Raw genomic sequence first — 24,715 nt, 5'->3', positions numbered from 1 at the left:
CCCGACGGAAGCGAGAACACACACACACACACACACTCACACACTCACTCACTCACTCACTCACTCACTCACTCTCTCTCTCTCTCTCCAGCGGGGCTGCCGCCGTCTCGGCAGCATCTGCAGAAATCAACGGCCCGAGGCCAGAGTCCTAAAAGGCAGGCCCGGAAAAGGTAGGCCTCCACTTCGCCTCCATCTTTGAGGATGCGGAGGCGGGTGCCCTCAGTCCAGGGGCGGAGCCTCGCGAGACCCAAACAAGCCCACGTGTCAGGGGCGGAGCTCTACCCAGGCGTCGCGGCGCGCGTGCGCGTGTGAGCTTACGCGCCGGCGTACCCTTGCCCGGGACCGTAAAACGCGGAAGGTCGCGTCTCCAGCGTCCCCGGAACCTCACGCCCTCCGCCCCGCCCCCTTCCCGCCCCCACCCCCCTTTCCGGCCCCCAGGACCCCTGGGTCCTGCTGTGCCTGCCGCCCCGCCTCAGTCGAGGCGCCGCTGCGTGCGGAGCCTTCGGCCGCCCGTGAGGTAAAGGGAGGCTCTGGTGAGGACGCCGCTCCGGCCTGCCGACCGCGCGGGCCTCGGCGGCCCGGGACCCCGCGCCCCCAGCTTTCTCCCGCGGTCTGGCTCCGGTAGCTCCGGCCGGCCCTCGTCTTCCGTCAGCTCTGGCCAGCCCTGGGGAGCCGCGTCCCCGCGCTCCCCCAGCCTCTCTGCTGCTGTGACGCCTCGCAGAGCCGTGCCGAGGCCGGGGCACCGGCCCTGCGGGCACCCAGCGCGGCTGGGTGACCTCTGTCCCGGCGCCTCTCGGCCGTGCACCGCCCCCGCCGCGCGTCAGGCTCGTCCACCCGGGTCGCCTCTGCAGGTGGAGTCGTTTTCCCGCGTGGAGACGTGCTTGTTCTTGACCAGCTGGTTAGCTGCTGCAGAGTCGGCAGCGAGGTTACCTGGGAACGTCCAGGCGGGGCAGGGAGGTCTCTTCTAACGTGAGGTTTGAGTGAGGCATCTTCAAGTCCGTTTTCCCTGTGCGTTTGTGAGCGTGGTGTGGGGGTGCGGGGCGAGGAGAGAGCCGGGCTCAAGGGGCGCTTTTCTAGGGCTAGGGGTTTGGATCAGGTTCTCAAACTTCGTATCACCGGGTGCACTTGTTGAAAGATGCAGCACCCTAGACCAGCAGGAACAGAATCTCCAGAGAGGGAGCCTCTGAATGAGTGTCTGCGTGTTTTAAAACAGTTGTCGGAGGTGGGCCTTATGCTGAGGGAGGTGTGGGAAATGGTGTGCTGATCCATTTAGAACACCGTTAATAGACGCTTCTCACTCAGGGTCCTTTGTGACCAGCAGCCAATTTGTGCAGGATGCTGTGACCATGCAGAGGAACAACTCACAGGAGCTGGAGCTGTCGTCTTATCTGTGAAAGCACATCTGAGCATAACCAGAGACAGTTTTGAGGTTGTTTAGCAGAAATTACACGCATGATTGGTTTTCAACCAGATGTGTTTTACTTCATCTTTGACATTTTCCATTTCTTCTCTACTGATTTTATCTCCTTTGCCCTCAGGCTTTATTTACTTTTGCTGCCAACCTAGTGGAATAGACTCTGTTGCCTTCCTTACTTTGATTCTTTGCATCCACTGTAAATCCTCCTCTTATTTGTTCTCACCACTTCACTGACTCTTGAAGGTCATGATGAGCACAAGATTAAAAATCCTTTTCTTAGTTCTTATCACTCTGGTCTTTTAGTATTATTTCTTTTTGAAACTGAAATGTTATTATGTTTCTAATGCCACCTTTGCTAACCCTTGTCGTTCTGGCCTCCTTTACAGCTACCCTTTTTTAACTCATCTTAATTTAAAGGTAGCATGGAATAATGATTCAATGGCAGACTCTGGTGCTAAACTCAAAGGCTTTGCATTCAGGCTCTGCTGCTCATCAGTATCGTAGGAGCTTGGATCAGTCATTTCAGTTCTCTGTGCTGCCATTTCCGCAGGCGTACAACAGAAATTGTAGCATCTTTCATGGATGTGTGAGGATTAAATTAGCAGTATATATAAAGCGGTGTCTGGCACATAATAATTACCTGTAAGAATATTACCGTTGTGGAAAAAAGTTGTTTTATGTTATTTGGCTATCCCCTCACATCTGGGGCCCTAGGCTTGAGATCTGAGTCATCGCTTAATTTTCCCCCCATCTTCTTTGTTCTTTGTCCTCATTCATTTTATCTCATTCAAGTAGTATTTCCAAGGTGCCTACGGTGAATGCTGAGAAAAATGCTGATTGAGTTACACCTGGTCCCTGCTCTCAGAGACTTCCATTATCACGGAACTAAAGGCTCCCACTTTCCTGGTGCTTCTGAGGTGCTATTTGCCCTGTTTTTCCTGCCCTGTCTGCTTTGGTCTTGCAGCAGCCATGTGAAGTAGAACTCCTAGCCCATGTTACAGATGAGCAACCTGAAGCAAAGAAATTGAATAACTTGCTCAATGTCATACAGTTGATGAGAGGTGGAGGAGATTCTCAAACCCAGATCTATCTCCTTCTAAAATCCTTATTCTCAGATGGGTTCCTGTTTTGCTTCCCTGATCAGCAAACAGACCGTTAAAGAGTGTGGCTGGCTCTGAGCTGGGGAATGTGCAGGGTGTTTAGGGCTACATAGAGGAGTCACCTAACCGACTGTTGCGGGGAGGGTGGGGACAAATAAGATATCACCCAGGCTCAGAGCTGAGGAGATTATCTTTATTTGGCGGGGAGGGGTGGCAGGAACTGCCAGTTAGAAGGTAGAGTTTGCACAGATCCTGGAGGTGGAAGAGAAAGTTCATGCTGGCATGTGTGCAGAATTACAGCAGTTTAGGTTTGATGAGAGTGTGAGAGATGAGAGAAGAGAAATGAGACCAGAGATAAGTGAGCAGACATGGAAGGGTCTTGCACTTGCTCTTAAGGAATGTGACTTTGAGGGCACCAGATAGTCATTGCAGGGTGCAAGCAGGGGCATGAAATAGGGTCTTCATTTTAGAGGTTTGCTCAGGCCCCTGCGTGAAGCCTGGGGGGCGTCCGGAGAACCGTGGGGAACCTTCCGCAGTGAACTGAGAGAGAGGTTGGTGGTCTGTGCTCAGGACAGGGTAGTGCAGAGAGAGAGAAGTGGGTCCGTTGGAGGTAAGTGTAGGCTGTAGGCTTCTCGGTTAAGCCTGGATGATTGCCTGGAGAGAGGAGGTGAGAGAAGGGGAGGCATGCGGGATGACACCTAGGACTCTCCTGAGTGGGGCCCCCTGGGGGACAGAGGAAGTGGAGCAGAGTTGGAAATTGAGGAAGATGGCTTTACCTTTGAGATGTGCTCAGTCTGACCAGTGGGAGTCCAAGTGGAGGTGGCCCTTCTTCGGCTGGACCTGCAGGTCTGAGCTCAGGGATGGGTTAGGCCGTCAGTCATGGTAGGAAAGGGTGTCAGTGTAGACAGGGGTGGATGGGGAGAGCAGCTGGCCTCAGGGAGCCCTGAGGGACATCCGCACAGAGGGAAGGGCAGAGGAGAGGCTGGCGGGATGTGATAAGGGAGGAGGCTGCCCAGCAAACAAGGGAAGTGTGTGAGCAGGAGGGAGCCTTCAGTTGGCCGGTGGGGTGGCGCCCAGGCCGTGCCCTGGGAAGCAGTAGCCTTTGTGTTCCTGGTGAGAGTGGTGCAGTGGTCTAGTGGGGAAGAAGCCCGACCAGTTTGGTTTAGGAGAGAGTAGGTGGGGGGGGGCAGTGAGAAACAAAAATATGAGCAACGCCTGTGTACTTTACTTATTGTGTACATGTTAAGAAATTTTGTTTAAAAAGTTCCTTGACCAACCATGCCATCACCAAGGTCATAAAAGAAAGACTTAAGACAGGTGATGGCAAACAAGTGGACATCAGGGCAGCTCGTTGCTGCAAAAATAATGCTGGGAAAATATCATTAACACTGATATTGTGAACTTTGAGTGGAGGGAAATCTTAATTTTCTTCTGTTTTTGAGTTTTTGCAGTGACCATTGTTTTATAATTTAGAATTTTAGAAATGAAACATAGCTAATTGAAGAGTCTTAAGGAGCTTTGCTTTTTCCGCTTAAATCTCCTTGGCAGGGTGAGGGGTACTTGAGCACATTTAAATGCTGATGAGAAGGAGGGAAATGTGAAGTTATGTGAAAGAGGAGAACAGTTAATGGAGCTCAATTCAAAAGAAAGAGGCAGGAAATGGGAGCCAGGCCTCTGTGAGGGATTACCTTTGACCCTGTGAAAAAAGGCGGAGATGGTTGCAGATGCAAAGAGGTTTCAGGGAGGGGTCTCAGGGAACTAGGTGAGACAGAGGATGTGAGGTCAGAGGTTCGGAGAGGAGCAAGATCCCCACACATGTACTGCTGCACTCAGTGCCCCCACCCCTGCAGCAGGCCAACACCAACCCACGCCTCCGCTGGAGACTCCTGGACACTCACAGGCAAGTCTGGATCTGTCTCTTGTGAGGGTCACTGCTCCTTTCTCCTGGGTCCTGGTGCACACAATGCAAAGAAATACAGGAAAACAGTAGAATAGGAAAGAGTAGAGGTCTCTTCAAGAAAATTAGAGATACCAAGGGAACACTCGGAGAAGGTGATGGCACCCCACTCCAGTACTCTTGCCTGGAAAATCCCATGGACAGAGGAGCCTGGTGGGCTGCAGTCCATGGGGTCGCGAAGAGTCGGACACGACTGAGCGACTTCACTTTGACTTTTCACTTTCACGCGTTGGAGAAGGAAATGGCAACCCACTCCAGTGTTCTTGCCTGGAGAATCCCAGGGACGGGGGAGCCTGGTGGGCTGCCGTCTATGGGGTCGCACAGAGTCGGACATGACCGAAGCGACTTAGCAGCAGCAGCAGCAAGGGAACACTTCATGCAAAGATGGGCTCGATAAAGGACAGAAATGGTGTGGACCTAACAGAAGCAGAAGATATTAAGAAGAGGTGGCAAGAATACACAGAAGAACTGTACAAAAAAGATCTTCACGACCCAGATAACCACGATGATGTGATAATTCACCTAGAGCCAGACACCCTGGAATGTGAAGTCAAGTGGGCCTTAGGAAAGATCACTACGAACAAAGCTAGTGGAGGTGATGGAATTCCAGTTGAGCTATTTCAAATCCTGAAAGATGATGCTGTGAAAGTGCTGCACTCAATATGCCAGCAAATTTGAAAAACACAGCAGTGGCCACAGGACTAGAAAATGTCAGTTTTCATTCCAATCCCAAAGAAGTTCAGTCGCTCAGTCATGTCCGACCCTTTGTGACCCCATGGACTGCAGCACGCCAGGCCTCCCTGTCCATCACCAAGTCCCAGAGTTTATTCAAACTCATGTCCATTGAGGTCGTGTTGCCATCTAACCATCTCATCCTCTGTCCTCCCCTTTTCTTGCCTTCAATCCCAAAGAAAGGCAATGCCAAACAATGCTCAAACTACCGCACAATTGCACTCATTTCACACGCTAGCAAAGTAATGCTCAAAATTCTCCAAGCTAGTCTTCAACAGTACATAACCGTGAACTTCCAGATGTTCAAGCTGCTTTTAGAAAAGGCAGAGAGAGGAACCAGAGATCAAATTGCCAACATCTGTTGGATCATTGAAAAGGTAGAGAGAGGAACCAGAGATCAAATTGCCAACATCCGCTGGATCATTGAAAAAGAGAGTTCCAGAAAAACATCTGTTTTATTGATTATGCCAAAGCCTTTGATTGTGTGGATCACAATAAACTGGAAAATTCTGAAGGAGATGGGAATACCAGACCACCTGACCTACCTCTTGAGAAATCTGTATGCAGGTCAGGAAGCAACAGTTAGAACTGGACATGGAACAACAAACTGGTTCCAAATAGGAAAAGGAGTACATCAAGGCTGTATATTGTCACCCTGCTTATTTAACTTCTATGCAGAGTACATCATGAGAAACGCTGGGCTGGAAGAAGCACAAGCTGGAATCAAGATTGCCAGGAGAAATATCAATAACCTCAGATATGAGGATGATACCACCCTTATGGCAGAAAGTAAAGAAGAACTAAAGAGCCTGTTGATGAAAGTGAAAGAGGAGAATGAAAAAATTGGCTTAAAGCTCAACATTCAGAAAACTAAGATCATGGCATCTGGTGCCATCACTTCATGGCAAATAGATGGGGAAACAATGGAAACAGTAACAGACTTTATTTTTTTGGCTCCAAAATCACTGCAGATGGTGATTGCAGCCATGAAATTAAAAGATGCTTACTCCTTGGAAAGAAAGTTACGACCAACCTAGACAGCATATTATAAAGCAGAGACATTACTTGGCCAACAGAGGTCCGTCTAGTCAAGGCTGTGGTTTTTCCAGTAGTCATGTATGGATGTGAGAGTTGGACTATAAAGAAAGCTGAGCGCTGAAGAATTGATGCTTTTGAACTGTGGTGTTGGAGAAGACTCTTGAGAGTCCCTTGGACTGCAAGGAGATCTAACCAGTCCATCCTAAAGGAGACCAGTCCTGGGTGTTCTTTGGAAGGAATGATGTTGAAGCTAAAGCTCCAATACTTTGACCACCTGATGCGAAGAGCTGACTCATTTGAAAAGACCCTGATGTTGGGAAAGATTGAAGGTGGGAGAAGGGGACGACAGAGGATGAGATGGTTGGATGGCATCACTGACTCAATGGACATGGGTTTGGGTAAACTCTGGGAGTTAGGGATGAACAGGGAAGCCTGGTGTGCTGCGATTCACGGGTCGCAAAGAGTCAGACACGACTGAGCGACTGAACTGAACTTCACCTGTGCTATCACATTCATTCAGGTGCAGCCAGAAGTATTAGTTATCTCGCAAATTCCACCTCGTTCTGCCAGCAGGAGATTGAGAGCTAGACTGTTGTCAAGAACTACATTAGCCACAGAAACAAAAGGACTTATCCAATCTGTGCCATCATATAAGCAAACTGATGAGATTTCTCAGTGTTGCTTCATGATAGGTAAAACCTCCCCGTGAAACTGCGGATCTGATGGCCAGCCCTGCCCCCACTGAGATCATTCCTAGTGCTCTCTGGGTACAGTGTGAGCCAGAGTGGTCCTGTTACAGATGAAAATCCCACTCACCTTGTAGTCCGTACACTATGTGTTCCTTTAAAGTGAACTTTATCAGTGCATTTATAGTCTGTAGCCTGGCTGGAAAAGCACAGAGCCTGGCCAGAGTTCCGTAGCATATAATGGTTTGGGTGTCTGCAGAGGAAAGGATGCAGATCTGCATGTCCATCTCACAGTTGTTAAGTAGACACATCCTTGAAGGACATAACTGTTGTTATAACTTAAAACAATAAGGGAACAGCAGACCGTTACGTTGATAATGAAGTGGGTAAAGCTCGACAACATTTTGAACAAGATGTTCATGTAAGATCCTGCTGAGTGTAGTAACAAGAATGGCTATTAACAATCTAACCCACTGCATCATTTAACTTGTCTGTCGATGCTGTCTTTTTTTTCAATATATAATTTACTTATTGTTAATTGAAGAATAATCGGCTTTACAATATTGTGTTGGTTTCTGCCAAACATCAGCATGATTCAGCCATAGGTATACCTGTGTCCCCTCCATCATTTATTTATGTGAGTGTGTTGCACTCTCAGCTGCAGCATAGGGGATCTTCAGATCTTCACTGTCATGTGGGATCTTAGTTCCCCAGTCAGGGATCAAACCACGCCTCCTGCATTGCAAGGTGAATTTTTTTTTTTTTTGCAAGGTGGATTCTTAACCACTGGGCCAGCAGGGAAGTCCCGATGCTGCCTGTCTTGAATAGGTATCTCAGCTCTTCCACCGGCTTTACAGGTGGTGGTTCTTCTGTTGTGACCTGTGGGGTTTCTGGAGGTAAGAGCTTTAGTCTGGACAAATGTACCCAGCTAAGATATCCCTTGCTTTTTGACAGCAGTGGGCGTGGTTCAGATTACTTTATAGGTGCCTTTCCATATTGGCATTAGTTGGTCTTCAGAGAACCTGTCTTTTCAGGGTTTGTTTTGGTTTTTTTTTATAATTTTTATTTGTTTTGGCTGCACTGGGTCTTCATTGCATTGGGCAGGCTTTCTCTAGTTGTAGCTGGCAGAGGCTCTCTTGGTTTCGGTGCGTGAGCTTCTCACTGCTGCGGCTTCTCTTGTTGAGGAGTACAGGCTCTAGGCACACGGGCTCAGTACGCATGGCTTGTGGGCTTAGAGCTTGGGCTCAGTAGCTGTGGCACAGGGGCTTAGTTGCTCTGCAGCGTGTGAAATCTTCCCGGACCAGGGATCTCCAACCTGTGACCCCTGCAATGGCAGGCAGATTCTTTTTTTTTTTTTTCCCATTTTTTATTTTATTAGTTTTGGCAGGCAGATTCTTAATCACTAGACCGCTAGGGAAGCCCTGGTCACTTTATTTTTTAAGTGATTAAAATTTTTTTAATTTTCTTTTTATTGGAGTATAGTTAAATTACAATGCTATGTTGGTTTCAGGTGTACAGAAAGTGGATCTGGTATATAAATCTCCATTCCTTTTCACATTCTTTTCCCAAATAGGTTGTACAGAATATCGAGTAGAGTTTCCTGTGCTATATGCTTGGTCCTCATTAGCTTTATGTAATAGTGTGTGTTTGTTAATCCCAATCTCCTAATTTATCCCTCCACCCCACATTCCCCCTTTAGTAACCATAAATTTGATTTCTAGATCTGTGAGTCTGTGTTCTGTAAAAAGTTCACTTGTGTGGTTTTCATTTTCTTTTTTATTAGTTGTGTTTATTTTGGCCGTGCTGGGTCTTCACTGCTGTGCAGACTTTGCTCTGGTTGCGGTGAGCAGGGGCTGCTCTCTAGGTGAGGTGCTCAGGATGCTCGCTTCAGTGGCCTCTCTTGTTACGGAGCTCGTGTTTTAGGGCGCTTGGGTTCAGTACTTGCAGTGTGTGGGCTCAGGAGTGGCGACTCCTGGGCTCTCACACACAAGCCCAGTAGTTGTGGTGCCCGGGCTTAGTTGCTCTGAGGCATCAGGGTTCTTCCTGGATCTGGGATTGAACCCTTGTCTCCTGTATTAGTGGGGAGAATCTTTACCACTGAGCCTCCAGGGAAGTCCTGTGTCATTTTTAAAATTAAATTCCACACGTAAGTGATATCACATGGTATTTGTCTTTCTCTGTGGGACTGACTCCACTTGGTGTGAAAATCTCGAGGTCCGTCCATGCTGTGCAGATGGCGTTGTTATGTTCCATTTAACGGCTGAGCAGTATTCCACTGTATCGTACTGTTGTACACGCAGCTTGTATATGTAGCGTATGTACTGCACCGTCTTCATCCTTTCCTCTGTCAGTGGACATTTAGCTCACTTCCATGTCTTGGCTGTGGTAGATAGTGCTCCAGGGACCATTGGAGGGCGTGTGTCTTAGTGAATTATAGTTTTCTCTGGGTATATGTCCAGTAGTGGGATTGCTGGATCATACGGTAATTCTATATTTAGTTTTTTTCAGGTACCTCCATATTGTGCTCCACAGTGGTTGTACCAATTTGCATTCCCACCAACAGTGTAAGAGGGTTCCCTTTTTCTCCACACCCTCTCCAGCATTTGGTGTTTGTAGGTTTTTTGATGATGGCCCTTCTGACCAGTGAGAGGTGATACTTCACTATAGTTTTGATTTTAATTTCTCTAGTGATTAGTGATGTTGAGCATCTTTTCTTGTGTATTTTGGCCATCTGTCTGTCTTCTTTGGAGAAATGGTGAGGTTTTAAGGGAGAAAAATGAAGGATTGGAACTGGGGAGATGATGGGTCTTGTGGCGATGGGCTTAGACCAGGACTAACTGTGTGGACAACTTTCCATCTTGAGGCAGAGTCTGACAGGGGCCTGAGGCGCGGCGGGACACGAGGTGGCCAGGATGGTTGGTCCCTGGGTCTGGGCCTGCCTCGGTCACGGATGCGAGAGTCCCCTGATGGACGATACCTTGGCCCTGGACGGTTTGGGCTGCTGGCGGTTCACCGGTGCGGGAGCTGTCATGGAGGTGGGGGCTTGCTCGCCGTCCTGACGTCTGCTTGGCGCCCCCTCTGCTCCTAAAGCCGCCTCTTCCTGTGTGTCCAAGACTCTGGTCTGCCGGCAGCTCTGTCTGCAGGTTCCTGACGCTTGACGCGTGCTCTGTTTTGCTGTCGCATCAATTCTGTTAAAACCCTGCCTTGGTCGTATGCAGCCTGTGGTACTGGACCGAGGAGCAGAGTCTTCTTGGTCAGTTCCTGCCACTGCCCAGGGTTCACAGATGTGGCAGCCTCCAGGCCAGGTCCCTCGGTGTCAAAGTGGGTTCTGGGACTCGTTAATCAATAGAAGTTCAGGCGTGGCTTTCTTGGGAGTCGTGCTGAGACATGAGCGTGAAAACCAGCAGCAGGTGCCCTTGTGGCTCCTGCGGAGGAGAGCAGGCCGCCCACCCACTCGGTGCTGCTGTGCAAGGGGTCCAGTTCCTGCTTCTGCTCTGGGCAGCTCAGAGATGGCAGTCTCAGGCTTGGGCACTAGCTGCTCCATGTTTCCCGGCACTGCCTGCTGGGTCTCTGGCTATTGACTCTGGGACCTTCCACTGTGCTCACAGACACCCTCACAGCCTCCGCCATGTCTGATCCTTCTCAGGTTAAACATGGTTGTTTAACCCTCAGACTTGGCCCTCCTCCTTATTTCTCCGTTTTTCCCATTTTAGCGTCAGTTGTTGGCAAATAAGTTCCGTCATCTCTGTTTCCCAAGCAATCCAGTCGTTTCTCTGACTCCGCTGCCCCCATCCTCATCTGAGCCAGCCTGGTGTTTCAGTGAGAAGTGCAACAGTTTCCTGGCTCACCTCTGCTTTCCCTGTCCTCCTGGGAGCCTTCTGTGGAGCCAGCCTCACCCTGGAGAAATGAAGCAGACCGTGTCATCCCCCTGCTTTAGTGTTTTCCTTTGCACTTAGAGTAAGCCCCGCTGCTTGCGGGGATCCTGGAGCCCCCGCATAGTTGGTCTCTGCCCCTCCAGCGTGGCCTCTCTTGGGGATCCTGGAGCCCCCGTGTGGTTGGTCTCTGCCCCTAGAGCGCGGCCTCTTCTGGGGATCCTGGAGCCCCCGTGTGGTTGGTCTCTGCCCCTCGAGCGCGGCCTCTTCTGGGGATCCTGGAGCCCCCGTGTGGTTGGTCTCTGCCCCTCCAGCGTGGCCTCAGGTGGCCCCCCTCTCACGTGCTGTGCACACACTGTCCCCTCTTCTGTGCTGACTCCTCAAGCTCCGTCTCTCCAGGCCTTTGCACTCACTGCTTCTTTCCAACTTCACATATCTGGTTCTTTGTCATTCAGGTCTTTTCAAATGTCTCCTCTCTGACCACCGTATTTTGAGGCTGCCCCCAGTGACCCTGTCCTGTTAGCTCTGTTGCTTATTTTGTTCGTATATTGGCTGCTTGTCTGTCTGTCTCAGATGTAAGTTGTGTAAAGGCAGGACCTCCTCGTTTGTCTTCCCCGCTGTTACACCTGGCAGCGTGTCTGGAACTCAGTAAGTCCTGAAACATTTGCTGAGTGAACAATTAGCGTTCTGGGTTTCAGCCTTTTCTCGTTAATCCTGTGCTCTGAGTGTAGTGTAATGACGCACTTGGTTTCCTCTGTCTAGTGTGAATTATTGGGATCTGCTGCGTGGCTGAGCGAGAGCACGGCCCCTGTTGCTGACAGACGTGATGCTGCCCCGGTTGCTGGCAGTGGTCCGAGGACCGGGAAGCTGCCGAGGATGGCGGGAGGGCTCCCCAGCCAGAGGCAGTGCGTCAGCGACCGTGGCGCCGCCTGTGGCCCTGCCCGCCCAGGCGCAAGTGGTCGTCTGCGGCGGTGGAATCATGGGCACGTCCGTGGCCTATCACCTCTCCAAGATGGGGTGGAAGGATGTCGTCCTTCTGGAGCAGGGCAGGTAGGACTCCAGCTGGCCGTGGCCTGGGGCTCTGCTGCTCTGGGCTACCCTCATCTCTGTCATCTCAGCTCACCCACCAATAGCTAACCTAAGTGTCACTAAGTAGCATGAATAAATAACAAAAATGAAATCTTCAGGACTTCGTTTTGCGATGCCTAATAGTCCTGTTTTCTGGTTTTCAGAGATTGCGATGTAACAATTAGATAAAGGATGTATGTATTTCTGGTTTAAAGTACATCTTGCTCTCTGTTGTATTAATTCAGCAATAAATACTGTGACTCGGGTGCTTCTTCTGTGAGCTGAGATGAAATTGGCTATATTCTGTCTTATTTCTGTTCCTTTTCTTTGATTATTTTAGAAATGATCTAAATTACTTTAGATTACAGAACAGTTGCAGTGATAGTGCAGAGTTACCTCACATCCACGTTCATCTGTTACCAGCATCTTCTGTAAGGATTAATGTCTCAGTTCATGAGCCAGGATTGATACATTCGTTTAAACTAAAGTTGATGCTTTATTTCCCCTAGTGTCCTTTTTCTGTTCCAGGCTTTTGTTCCCTGCCACAAATTGGACTTCATTCTAAATTCTGAATAGGTGACACATTGACGTAGTTCAAAATTGAAAATGTGTAAAAGAGTACATAGGGAAAAGTCTCCTTCAGCTCCTTAACCTCTAACGACAAGTTTCCCTCACTGAAAGTGAATTAAGTTCTTTAGGTACCGTTCCAGATAATCCTCTCCATATATAATCAAATAAGTGTTGGTAGGTGTGTATGCGGGTGTCTGGAGATCCATTTATGTGTTTCATACAAGTGACAGCACACCCTGAATAGTTTCACTCACCTGCCTCTTTTCATTAGAGTTGCTCCATTAGGATTGGCCCATGAAAGTGTTTTTTTTGTTTGTTTTTTTTTAATGTTGTATAGGTGAAATTCCACAATTTTAAATCATTCTTACGTTGATAGACAGTGAGGTTGACTGCATCTTTGGCTGTCGCAGCAGTGGTGTAATGAGGAACCTTGAACTTGCTGTACTCACTGACGTGTGCGTCTCCCTGACCATCTGTCCTGCAGGCTGGCTGCTGGCTCCACGAGGTTCTGTGCTGGCATCCTAAGCACCGCCAGGCACTTGGCCATAGAGCAAAAGATGGCAGATTATTCAAACAAACTTTACCACCAGTTAGAGCAAGAAACGGGGATCCAAACAGGTAAGCAGGTAGTCTAGGCCCGTACTCAGTACTCTGGTGCTGCACCAAGGTGGCCTGTTGGTCTGGTAGTTCAGGCTTGAATTTCAGCCCGGGCTCTGCCGCTTGTCCGGCTCTGACCTTGGGCGAGTCTCTTAGCTTCTTGCACTGTCTTCACTTTCCTTATCTGTAGATTTAGGGTCTTCAATCAGTACCCTAGCTCCTTTTCAGATTCTGTTATTCTTATGAAGTGAAAATCTTCCTGGGCCATTTCCTATATATTCCACTCCTCAAAGTATAATAAGTGGCAATACTTGGCGCCTCAACTTCAGGTATTTGGTGGTTAAATCATAGCTTGACCCACCCAAGTATTGATACTTAATGGTATTTCTAACTATAAAGCACATACATGTGTTTCTCCTTACCTGTGTAATTAGGGGAGTAAAGACACAGACTATAAGCCACTTACTGGAGTAAGTAAGAGTCCCAAGAGCACGAAAATGAATCTAAGACCATGATCCATATGGCAGCAAGGCAGAAAGAAAGTCTAGTACTTTGTTGTAAGGTGATGTGTTAGCAAGAAGCCCAGAGTCAAAGCTAGTTTCATTGCTGATGAAGCAGTTTGGTGACCACAATACTGTTACGGGATGGTGAGGCCCAGTGCTGATGACAGGACGAGGCCTGTGTGTCATTCACATCACAGATACATCAAGATTAATGCTGACAAAGGATGGTAGCTTTTATTTTGCCAACTGAAGTATAACCTTATTTGTAAATTGTAACTTAAGACTGAGTTTCTAGTAACTTAAACATGGTAGACAGGAACCTAACTGTATTTCAGTCTTTTTCAGATGGATTTAATTTAATGACTTGAATCAGGCATTAACCAGGGTTTGGGTCAGAAGAGGGTCCACAGCAGGCCCGGAGCGGGCACTGCTGACTCCTGGCCCCTTGGTTCAGTGACTCGTGCTTTGCTGCGCCTGGCACTCCTCCGCTGTTAGAGTCCAGAGGGATGGGGGCTGCAGGCTTCTTTTCTGGAAGATCACTGAGTCTACCTTTGTTCTGGGTCACCGTCCGGAACCCCCTGTTGGGCCTGATCTCCGTGGTGCCTGTGGGGCAGTGAGGAAGGCAGGCAGCCGAGAGCAAGGGCACCCCCAGTGTGTCACCCCAGTGCCGCCCACCAGGGCCGCAGTGAGACACGACGCGGGGCCTCCCTGACGGAGGAGTCTGCTGTCCACAGGATGGACGGGTGTGCACTCCCATGACTGCGGTTGTTCAGGGGACTGCTTGAGACATTAAATAAATGACATCTGTGCAGCCTAGTTTGTTTTGTTTTTTTTGTTTTGTTTTTTTTGCCTAGGAGCATGCAGGATCTTAGTTTTCCAGCCAGGGGTCAGACTTTCCCCTGCCGCCCTGCAGTGGACATGCAGAGATTTAACACCCATTGAACCACCAGGGAATCCCAAAACCTAGATTGAATGGTACCATATAATAAGCTAATCTTCTGAAAATAGTTCACTCACATCTGTTAACTGCGCTCAACTCAGAGTTACTGGGTCACTTCAAGAGTCCTCATTATACAAAATTAGTTTCTACTGTGCGTCTTTTGTACCTGATAAAATTTTTGTCAGGTGACTGAATGTGATAATCTAAAAGTTTTAATAGTCTTCTGAAAGTATTTCATGTATTATTTGACCTTATAATAAGGATAGGTCATTCTTTTACAGTTAAAAAACCTAGATGCAGGTAGATTAAGCCACTTTACCAAGTTGATGACCAATTCATTTTTAAAAATATTTTGTGGGTTATAAGGAACTTTTAGAAAGTTTTAAATATATGTAATAAATTATTATGATAAATGTGAATAATACAGAAATATAAAAAGAAAAACTCAACCTCCCCACTGAATACCCACCAAAAGGTTACCACTCTGTGGTTTGTTCATGTGTACTTTATTTTAACCAAAATGAGATTGTATTAAGCATATCTGTACCTTATTTTTTCCACTTAATATCTTCCACAAAAATATGCATGCATAAAATTAATGAAGTCCACACACAGGAATATTAAGTAAATGTAAAAAGGAGGAGGAAGATGTCTATGAACTGCTGTGAAATGATCTCTGGGATACATTGTTACATGAGAAAACCAAGATGCTAAAAGCTATATAAAATGTACTGCTTTTGTATAATAACTAAGAAGCAATAATAAAATATACATTATTTTGCAAATAAATATAGAAAGGATAAGTCAGAAAGTATTGAGGTTGGCTGTGCTTCCCTGGAGGTTCTGCAGTAAAGAATCTTCCGGCCAGTGCAGGACACCAGAGTTCGATCCCTGGGTCAGGAAGATCCCCTGGAGAAGGAAGTGGCAACCCACTCCAGTATTCTTGCCTGGGAAATCCCATGGACAGAGGAGATCCTGGAGGGCTGTACTCCGTGGAGTCGCAAAAGAGTCAGACATGACATAGCACCTAAACAACAACAGCTGAGGGTGGTCACCCCAGAGTAAGTGGGAACACGGTGCAACTACCCCCCCCGCATGGTGGGGAAGTGGGGGGTAGTTGATATTTCTGGCTTGACGCTGTGTAGTTTTGACTTTTAGAATGATTTGGACATTCTCCATACTCAAATAAAAAAAAAAAAAAAACTATCAGAATGGGAGGGAACCAACAGTGGAGTACTAGCAGAAATAACATAGTTGCATTTCGGATGAATAACAGCTTTATTATGGGGAAAAAAGAACAGACTCGGAGACTTCTGACCTTAGTGTTTAACTCTGCCTTCAGTGGAAGACAAAAGGAACTGTGACCAAACATTGACCTGTACTTAGCAAGGTATTGTTCACAGGGTTATGAACATTGTTGCTTTCTGTGTATCCTAGGACAGAGGAAAGGAATAGATATAATGAGGATATGTCTAATACTTACAAAAACCAGGCTCTGAAATGATCATGACTGTATTTCCGTTTTAAAAAGACACCTGACTGATTCAAGCTTTTCTTCATGAAAACTGATAGGACATTGCACTCTGAGGATTGCCATTGACTCAGGGGTCGTAGTGGTCACATCCAGTACGTTAACTGCAAACAGCAGGAATTCCTGGGGCTAAGCTGGGCAACAAGGAGCTTCTGGAAGGCCACTGGGGCCTGTGGAGTGGGAGGTGGCTGCCAGCTGGAGGCAGGGTGGAGCCAGGTGGTGAGGACCCAGGCCCTCAGCTGGAAGGGGGGTGGGCTGGCCAGGATGCTGCTGCTCCTGAGATGAGAGGAGGGACCTCCGCCTTCTCTCCTGGCTCAAGCCCGTGTTCCAGGAGGCCAGACCGGCTGAGCGCAGGTCACAGGCCTGTGGCTGCACTAGGGGCGGCCATCGCCACGGTTATGTGCCCACCAAGGACCGAGGAGAAAGGGCCTGGTTACCCAAAGTGGTGAAGGAGGGAGGGGTCGCAGTTCCTTCCCCCGCAGAGCTGTGAGCTGAGCCTGTCTGGGTGGTGGCAGTCCAGGACTCCCCGCGGGTGGCCCGCCTGAGTCTGGCGGGCTCCCACTGTGCCCCCGCAGGTGGCCCGGTCTGTCTGAGTTTGGGCTGCTTCTCCTTCCAGGTTACACTAGGACGGGCTCCATCTTTCTGGCCCAAACTCAGGACCGGCTCATCTCCCTGAAGCGCATCAACTCGAGGCTGAAGTACGTATGAGGCTGAGCCCGTCCCGACTTCCTGTCAGCTGACCTCTGCGGAGGCCGGGGAATGTCATTGTGCCCCTGTGTTCTGTGCCAGTGTCATAGGCATCCCCTGCGAGATCATCTCCCCCAAGAAAGTGGCCGAGCTGCACCCTCTGCTCAACGTGCACGACCTGGTGGGGGCCATGCACGTCCCCGAGGACGCAGTGGTGTCCTCCGCCGACGTGGCGCTCGCCCTGGCCAGTGCCGCCTCCCAGAGCGGTGAGTGGGCGCGGGGTGAGGAGAGGGGCGGCCTCAGGAGAGCGGCTCAGCGGCGGCAGGGGCACCAGCCAGCCTCTGCATGGAACTCTGGCTCGCGGCTCTGAGTTTTTGTCTCAGCGCGGTACCTGTCAGCACGGTTTCCCTCAGGGCCACGCGTTTCTTGTTAAGTATCCTAGGCACTGCCTTCGGTCCTGCTTAGAGCATTTTAGGTGTAAGGGCCTTTTTCCCTCCACAGGACTTGAGACGCTCCAAGGCTGGCACATGCCTCGGGGATTTAATGCGCAGCTGCGGTCGTGTCCCGCGTTGGAGTGAAGGAGGGGAAGGCTCATCCGCCCTGGTGTCTGCTCTGGATGAGCTGCGTGGTGTGGGTCGATCAGGATTGGGGAGGCCCTGTGGCACTGCCTCTCCTGCCCCTGTTATGACCCTGGGTGTTGGTTTGGCTGCGCCATGCGCCTTGTGGGCCTTCGATGCCCAGCCAGGGACGGAACCCCGGCCCCTGCAGTGGCAGCGTGGACCCGAACCACCGGACCGCCAGGGGAGTCCCACGATCCCTGAAGTTTCATTATGTACTTCACTTGGTTTGTTCAGTTGGCCTGGTCTTTTTAGTCTTGGGGAAGGCCCATTTCTGCCATCTCAGGATGTGGTTCCAGGAGTGTTTTGGATTCCAAAGTTAAAGCATGGACCTGGCCTTTTCAGTGTTTGTTGAGAAGCTGCTGCAAATGCCTGACTCTGAGACAGTAGATGACAACTCCCCAACTCTGTGTTTACCTTGGGACAGGTGTTCAGATCTATGACCGGACAAGTATTCTTCATGTCATGGTCAAAAAAGGTCAAGTCGCGGGCGTGGAGACAGATAAAGGACAGATCCAGTGCCAGTACTTTGTCAACTGTGCTGGTCAGGTAGGTTAGTGACAAGACTGGGTCACTGACTTTCTTATTTAACTTTGTCTCCAGGATTTTGGGGTACAGAGATAAGGCTAGTTTTCTGATGGACCAAGCGGGGCTCACTGTTTCTTCTGTGGCCGGGAAAACTCGGAATCCCCTCCTCCAAACGGGAAGCCTGCCCTCGCCCCTCGCGTGGAAGCCAGGCGCCATCCCCCTCCTCCCCGGCCGAGGGGCAGCCCTGCTCAGGGAGGCCCGGAGAGTGAGTGCAGACAGCGCTCGGTCCCTGCTCCAGGCTGTGTGGTGGCTCGTGTCATCCCGCCACCCAGCAGACGAGCGTTTGGGTGCCCCTGTGTTGGGAGCGTGGGTTCCGTGTCAGGACCCTAAACCCTGCAGCTCTGAAGGCAGACTATCCCTTGCCCCCCCTCCACGGTCTTAGGGGCATCCAGGAGTACTTGCCACCACGTGGAGGTCTTCGTGGTTGGTGTTTGGGGTTCGCAGGGCCTGTCTCCCCACGGCTCCTCTTCCGAGCTGGTGGCTCTGTCTTCTCGGCTCAGAAAGCAGATTCCGTGGCTCACCCAGTACAGAGTTGCTCCCCTCCAAAAATGATAGGAACTAAAGCTGGGAGTCAGCTTCCCACAGCTGATGTGGGAGCGGGAGCGCCCAGGAGCCGCTCGAAATGACACTCGTCTCAAGAGGCTGCCCTTGCTCATGCGTCTTTCTGTTCCTCTCCACCCACCCATCCCTCTGTGTGTCTGTAGTGGGCATACGAGCTGGGTCTGTGCAGCGAGGAGCCGGTTAGCATCCCGTTACACGCCTGCGAACACTTCTACCTTCTGACTCGCCCCTGGGAGACCCCGCTGCCGAGCAGCACGCCAAGTGAGGACTGCACTTTGTTTCCACTCTTGTCTCCTCGCCCCTGTTCCGTCCTCTGTCAAGAAGGCTTTCTGCTGAGGACAGACTGCGCCCAGAAGAGTCCTTTCACTTCTTTTCTGGAGCATGTTACAGGGCGGTGGACCCCGTTCTAACTTGACTTGAATGTCTCTTTATGAAAGGATGGCCAAAGTGGGCGTACCATTTGCTTCTTTGTTTGCAAGCTAACTGTAGTCCCAGGCAGAAGTCTGAATTGTGCATATTTGGAGTGTAACCTGGAGTTGACATGCTACCCATTGTGGAGATGTCACAGTTGAGCTCTAAACTCGGGCTGTTCAGTGACTCCCAGTGCTGTAGGGAGGGTTCGCTACCACTCTGAGGTCTTCATCCCTAAAGTGGACTCTGCAGCCCCCTCTGTGAGGCTTTCATGTGGCACAGTGGCAGTTATGTGGTTTGATCTTGAGAACTTTTCTAGGTCAAAGTTTCTAGGTAAGTGATTGGTATAGGGGTAATCTGAAAAACAGTCTCCACGATAAATCTGGAAGGAGCATCCTCGCCCATACCAGGAAAAGCATTTTAGAGCTAATGATGCTTGTGTTTACTGAACGCTGCCTGGTTAATAAGGGCAATTTTAGGTGTTTTTGTTTAACTTCTTTTTCTGTCCACGTAGACAGCTGGCTTGCCTCTAAACCCTGTGTTCTCTTCTGCTCCCCACCCCCTTGTCATTTTTCCCTCTCAGCTGTTGTAGATGCCGATGGAAGAATTTATATTCGGAACTGGCAGGGTGGCATCCTATCAGGGGGCTTTGAGAAAAACCCAAAACCAATTTTCACTGAGGGCAAGAACCAGCTGGAGATTCAGAATCTGCAGGAAGACTGGGATCATTTTGGTATGTAAACTAGATTTTAACATGAGAGCCTTGTATTTGTCTAAGATGTTATACATTAAAGCCTTTTCAGGAACACAGGCATGTCTCATTTTATTGTGCTTTGCAGATACTGAGTTTTTTTTAATAAATCGAAGGTTTGTGGCAAACACTGCACTGAACAAGTCTATTGGCACCATTTTCCAACAGCATTTTCTGACTTTGCATCTCTTGAATTTTGGCAATTACAGTAATACTTCAGGCTTTTTCACTGTTATGTGTGTTATTGGATCTGTGATTTGTAATCTGTGTATTTCTTCAGTCATCTGTTTATTGTATTAATGATCTATCTGTTGTATCAGTGATCTATCTATTGCAAAAGATAAGAATCGCTGAAGGTTCGAATAATAGCATATTTTAGCAGTAAGGTTTTTTTTTTACCTTTTTATAGTTTTAATAATATACTGAAGTCTGAGTGGAAGTGGTTTTTAATGGCATTTTTGAGATAAAATTGATGTACACAATATACAAGTTTCATGTGTACAAACAACAGAGCAGTTCTCAACTTTTTAAGGTTATGTTCCATTAATAGTTATGAAATACTATATTATGTGTTGTACAATACATCCTTGTAGCTTATTTATTTCCTACATAGTACTTTGTACCTCTGTACCCCCTCCGCTCATCTTGCCCCTTCCCACTTCTCTCTCCCACTGATAACCACAAGGCTGTATCCGTTTCTTTTCTGTTACATTCTCTAGTTTCTTTTCTTTTTAGATTCTACATGTAGGTGATAACATACAGTATTTGTCTTTCTCTGACTCATTTCCCTAAACATAATACCTTTCAAGTCTGTCCATGTTGTTGTAAGTAGCAAAAACAGACTTTTTAGTAGCTGCACAGCAGTCCATTGTGTATATATACACTACATCTGTTGATGGACACTTGGTATGTATATTGGTATTGTGTTTTTGCTTTTTTTGTTTTTGGTGTTCTTTTCCCCACAAGGCTTGCATGATTTTAATATCCTGGCCAGCTGTTGAACTCCATGCACACACCAGTGAAAGTGTTGGGGTCCTAACCCTGGACTCCCAGGGAATATCCTGTCCATTGGTTTTTTTAGACATAATTCTATTGAACATGTAATACAATATAATTTCTGTATGTGCTGTAACATAATTTTTATATGCACTGAGGGAACCAAAACATTCACATAACTCACCATGTTGCAGTATTCACTTTATACAGTAGTCTGGAACCAGATCAAGGTATACCTGTGGTTCCTTATTTGATCTTTGTAACAACCTCATTTGGTTGTGCACAGAGGCTGTCTGGTCTACAGATACAGTTACTGGCAAGCTGATTCAGAGACCTAAAATTAAAATCGTGGTTAATTTTGCCTTCTCACTTTTTTGCCTAAACTCATTACTGAAATTTTAGGCTAGGAGGAAACTTACTTTTATTTTTTTGGAAACCTTCTTTTGATAGGACTTCATTTAAGATAGAAGAGGATTTTTAAAAGCGAAATTGTTAATATGTTCTTTTACTCAATTTTTAAATAATTTTAATTTATTTAATAGGCAATATAATCATTAATTCCAAATTCAAAAGGTATGAAAGGGTCTGTCATGAAGAGTGTCCTTTCTTCCACTTGAACTTAATTTTTTTTTTCTGTAATTTGGGGAAATTTCAGACTTTTACAAGTGAAGAGAATAACATACAGACATCTCATGTCCCTGCCAGCTGGCTTCAGTCTGGCTTCATCTTGATCCCTGTCCACTGGATATTTCCCGGGTGATGGACTGACCATAAAACAAGCTGAGGATCTGTCTTTTGCAGCTGTTAGAACATAGGAAAATACTGCCTTTTATTGCGTATCTCTTTGGGGGCCTTTTAATTAAGAGCTTTTGTCCTACCATTGATGCCTGTAAGAGTTTATTTGGGGGCCACACATAGTATCTTTTTTTCTCTGTCTTTATGACAAGAACTTTGTAGGGATGTCCTGTAATTCCACCAAGGCTTCTGCTTCTGATAGATGGCCCAGTTGGCTCTTCTCAGAAAACCTCCCCAAGACACTTTGGGAAAGGAGCGGGAGGTGAGGCGTGTAGGGGAAGGCAGTTTTGAGGCCCCTCAAGCTGAGGACTGGGTTTGGGTCTGTTGTGTCGCTCAGAGCCCCTGCTGAGTTCCCTGCTGCGTCGGATGCCACAGCTGGAGACGCTGGAGATCGTGAAGTTGGTGAACTGCCCCGAGACCTTCACCCCAGACATGCGGTGCATCATGGGCGAGTCTCCCTCAGTGCGGGGCTACTTCGTCCTGGTGGGAATGAACTCTGCAGGCCTTTCGTTTGGTGGAGGAGCTGGAAAGTAAGTCCTTCCCACTCAGACTCGGCTTGCTGGGCTTCCTTCTTTCTTCTTGTTCACATGGTCTGTGATGTACTTAATCCAGCACGTTCGCAGTAAGCGGACAACACGTGTCCGTAGAGAGCTGTCCCTGTAAAGGTACTCGCCCCTTGTTGCAGGCCCGTCACTGTTAACCCCTTTTTTGGAGTTAACCTGGGAACCAGTGGCATGTTCGTCTGTGCTACTTCAGTCATAACAAATGTTGGTCCTTTGAATGTGTGTGTTTGAGTTTGGAAGTAGTGATGGTGAGTGGAGTACAAGATCATGCTCATCACCTAAGTTTTTATTTTAAAATTTGGTACTAATAAAAATAAAGCCAGTGTCAAAAGGACAATACTATAAAATTCCACCTATTTGAATACATAAGAGTAGTACAGTTCATAGAGACAGACTCGGATGGTGGTTGATGGGAGTGCGGGGGGTGGTCTCTGTTTACTGGATGTAGTTTGTTTGGGAAGTGAAAAGAATTCTGTAGGTGAATGGTGGTGATCATTACAGACAGTGTGAAAATACTTAACATCCCTGTTGTATGTACTTGTAAATGGTTGAGATGGTAAATTTCATATTGTCTGTATTTTATCACAGTTTAAAAAAATTTTTAATTAACTGACCAGAAAGTATACTTGGGTGAAATGTAGTATGGCTCTGAAGACAGTTATGGATTAGAAGTTACCAAAAATGTTTAGAGCAAAAGTGATATGGCCATATAACTATATAACCTCCTGAGATGACTGTTTTACAGGGGGAAAAAAAATCAAAATGTATAGAGTACATTTGTATGTTTATTTTAGTCTTATTTCTTCATGCCTCTTGAGAAATTTGTACGCAGGTCAGGAAGCAACAGTTAGAACTGGACATGGAACAACAGACTGGTTCCAAATAGGAAAGGGAGTACGTCAAGGTTGTATATTGTCACCCTGCTTATTTAACTTATATGTAGAGTACATCATGAGAAATCCTGGGCTGGAAGAAGCACAAGCTGGAATCAGGATTGCCGGGAGAAATATCAATAACCTCAGATATGCAGATGACACCACCCTTATGGCAGAAAGTGAAGAGGAACTCAAAAGCCTCTTGATGAAGGTGAAAGAGGAGAGTGAAAAAGTTGGCTTAAAACTCAACATTCAGAAAACGAAGATCATGGCATCTGGTCCCATCACTTCATGAAATAGATGGGAAAACAGTGGAAACAGTGTCAGACTTTATTTTTCTGGGCTCCAAAATCACTTCAGATGGTGACTGCAGCCATGAAATTAAAAGACGCTTACTCCTTGGAAGGAAAGTTATGACCAACCTAGATAGCACATTCAAAAGCAGAGACATTACTTTGCCAACAAAGGTTCGTCTAGTCAAGGCTATGGGTTTTCCATTGGTCATGTATGGATGTGAGAGTTGGACTGTGAAGAAGGCTGAGCGCTGAAGAATTGATGCTTTTGAACTGTGGTGTTGGAGAAGACTCTTGAGAGTCCCTTGGACTGCAAGGAGATCCAACCAGTTCATTCTGAAGGAGATCAGCCCTGGGATTTCTTTGGAAGGAATGATGCTAAAGCTGAAACTCCAGTACTCTGGCCACCTCATGCGAAGAGTTGACTCATTGGAAAAGACTCTGATGCTGGGAGGGATTGGGGGCAGGAGGAAAAGGGGACGACAGCGGATGAGATGGCCGGATGGCATCACTGACTCGATGGGCGTGAGTCTGAGTGAACTCCGGGAGTTGGTGATGGACAGGGAGGCCTGGTGTGCTGCAATTCATGGGGTCGCAGAGTCGGACACGACTGAGTGACTGCACTGACTGACTGACTTCATGCGTGTGTACTGAGTCACTCAGTCATGTCTGACTCTGCGACTCTGTACACTGTAGCCCACCAGGCTCTGCTGTCCGTGGGATTTCCCAGGCAAGAATACTGGAGTGGGCTGCCATGCCCTAATTCTTCCCAGGCAGTCTCACCATTAGTGCTCATGTCCTCATGGTGGTCTTGTGAGAGCAGTAGGTGGATCTCATTTGCTTCCTCCAGAAGTTAAGGAATTAGAAAATCGTTCAGCCAGTCTTGACAAGACAGGGTCTTTCGAGTCCATTGGTGCTTGAGTCCTAGTCCCACGCTGAATGTCACAGTGCTGAGAGGCCTGGCAACTTCCCCCTTTGCAGGTACCTTGCTGAGTGGATGGTGTACGGCTACCCCTCGGAAAACGTCTGGGAACTGGACCTGAAGCGGTTTGGAGCCCTCCAGAGCAGCCGAACCTTCCTGCGCCACCGTGTCATGGAGGTCATGCGTGAGTGAAGCTGCGTCCCCACTGCCCCTCTCCACAGGCATCTCACTGGCTCTGTCTCCACAGGGGCGGATTCTTCCTCGGTTCTTCGGCAGTCGCTTCAAGTTGGGCTCCTGGCGTTTGACCGTTTCAGGCCTGCGTTGGGGGCATTATGCCCACGACGTGTGTGAACTGTTTTGTTTAGTGTGCTGTACAGTACTTACTCTGTGACCAGGAAGTGGACCGGGACGTACGGGGGTCACTCCTGTTGGGCTCGCAGCAGCAGCTTCTTGAACATTCTTGTCTTTGCCTTCTTTTCACTGTGCTGTGTCACAGTGAATGCTCGCTCCCCACTTGGTCTTTGAGATCGTGGTTTGCTTTCCAAGGCAGAGAATTTGTCAAGTTAGTCTCAAAGCACAAGTGACTCTCATCATCAACCCACCATATGCTCACCAGATAGGAAATCACTTCTCATGTAAATACCA

General features: G+C 48.1%; 1 protein-coding gene across 3 annotated transcripts in view; it reads left to right on the top strand.

The window, feature by feature from the left end:
- The first annotated feature begins 431 nt into the window (after positions 1-431).
- PDPR (pyruvate dehydrogenase phosphatase regulatory subunit) overlaps positions 432-24,715 on the top strand; it is a 44,397-nt gene continuing 20,113 nt past the window's right edge. The window contains 10 exon segments of one of the 3 annotated variants that reach the window (NM_174781.2): positions 432-517; positions 11,565-11,852; positions 12,925-13,058; positions 16,628-16,709; positions 16,801-16,964; positions 17,743-17,864; positions 18,608-18,725; positions 19,459-19,608; positions 21,755-21,947; positions 24,130-24,254. In NM_174781.2, coding sequence (NP_777206.1) covers positions 11,629-11,852; positions 12,925-13,058; positions 16,628-16,709; positions 16,801-16,964; positions 17,743-17,864; positions 18,608-18,725; positions 19,459-19,608; positions 21,755-21,947; positions 24,130-24,254 — 1,312 coding nt within the window. In that variant the 5' untranslated portion in view covers positions 432-517; positions 11,565-11,628. 3 annotated transcript variants of the gene reach the window in all.

Source organism: Bos taurus, chromosome 18, assembly GCF_002263795.3.
Source record: "Bos taurus isolate L1 Dominette 01449 registration number 42190680 breed Hereford chromosome 18, ARS-UCD2.0, whole genome shotgun sequence".
In the NCBI taxonomy this organism is placed as follows: Eukaryota; Metazoa; Chordata; class Mammalia; order Artiodactyla; family Bovidae; genus Bos; species Bos taurus.
This window is presented reverse-complemented; position numbering and strand designations above follow the sequence as displayed.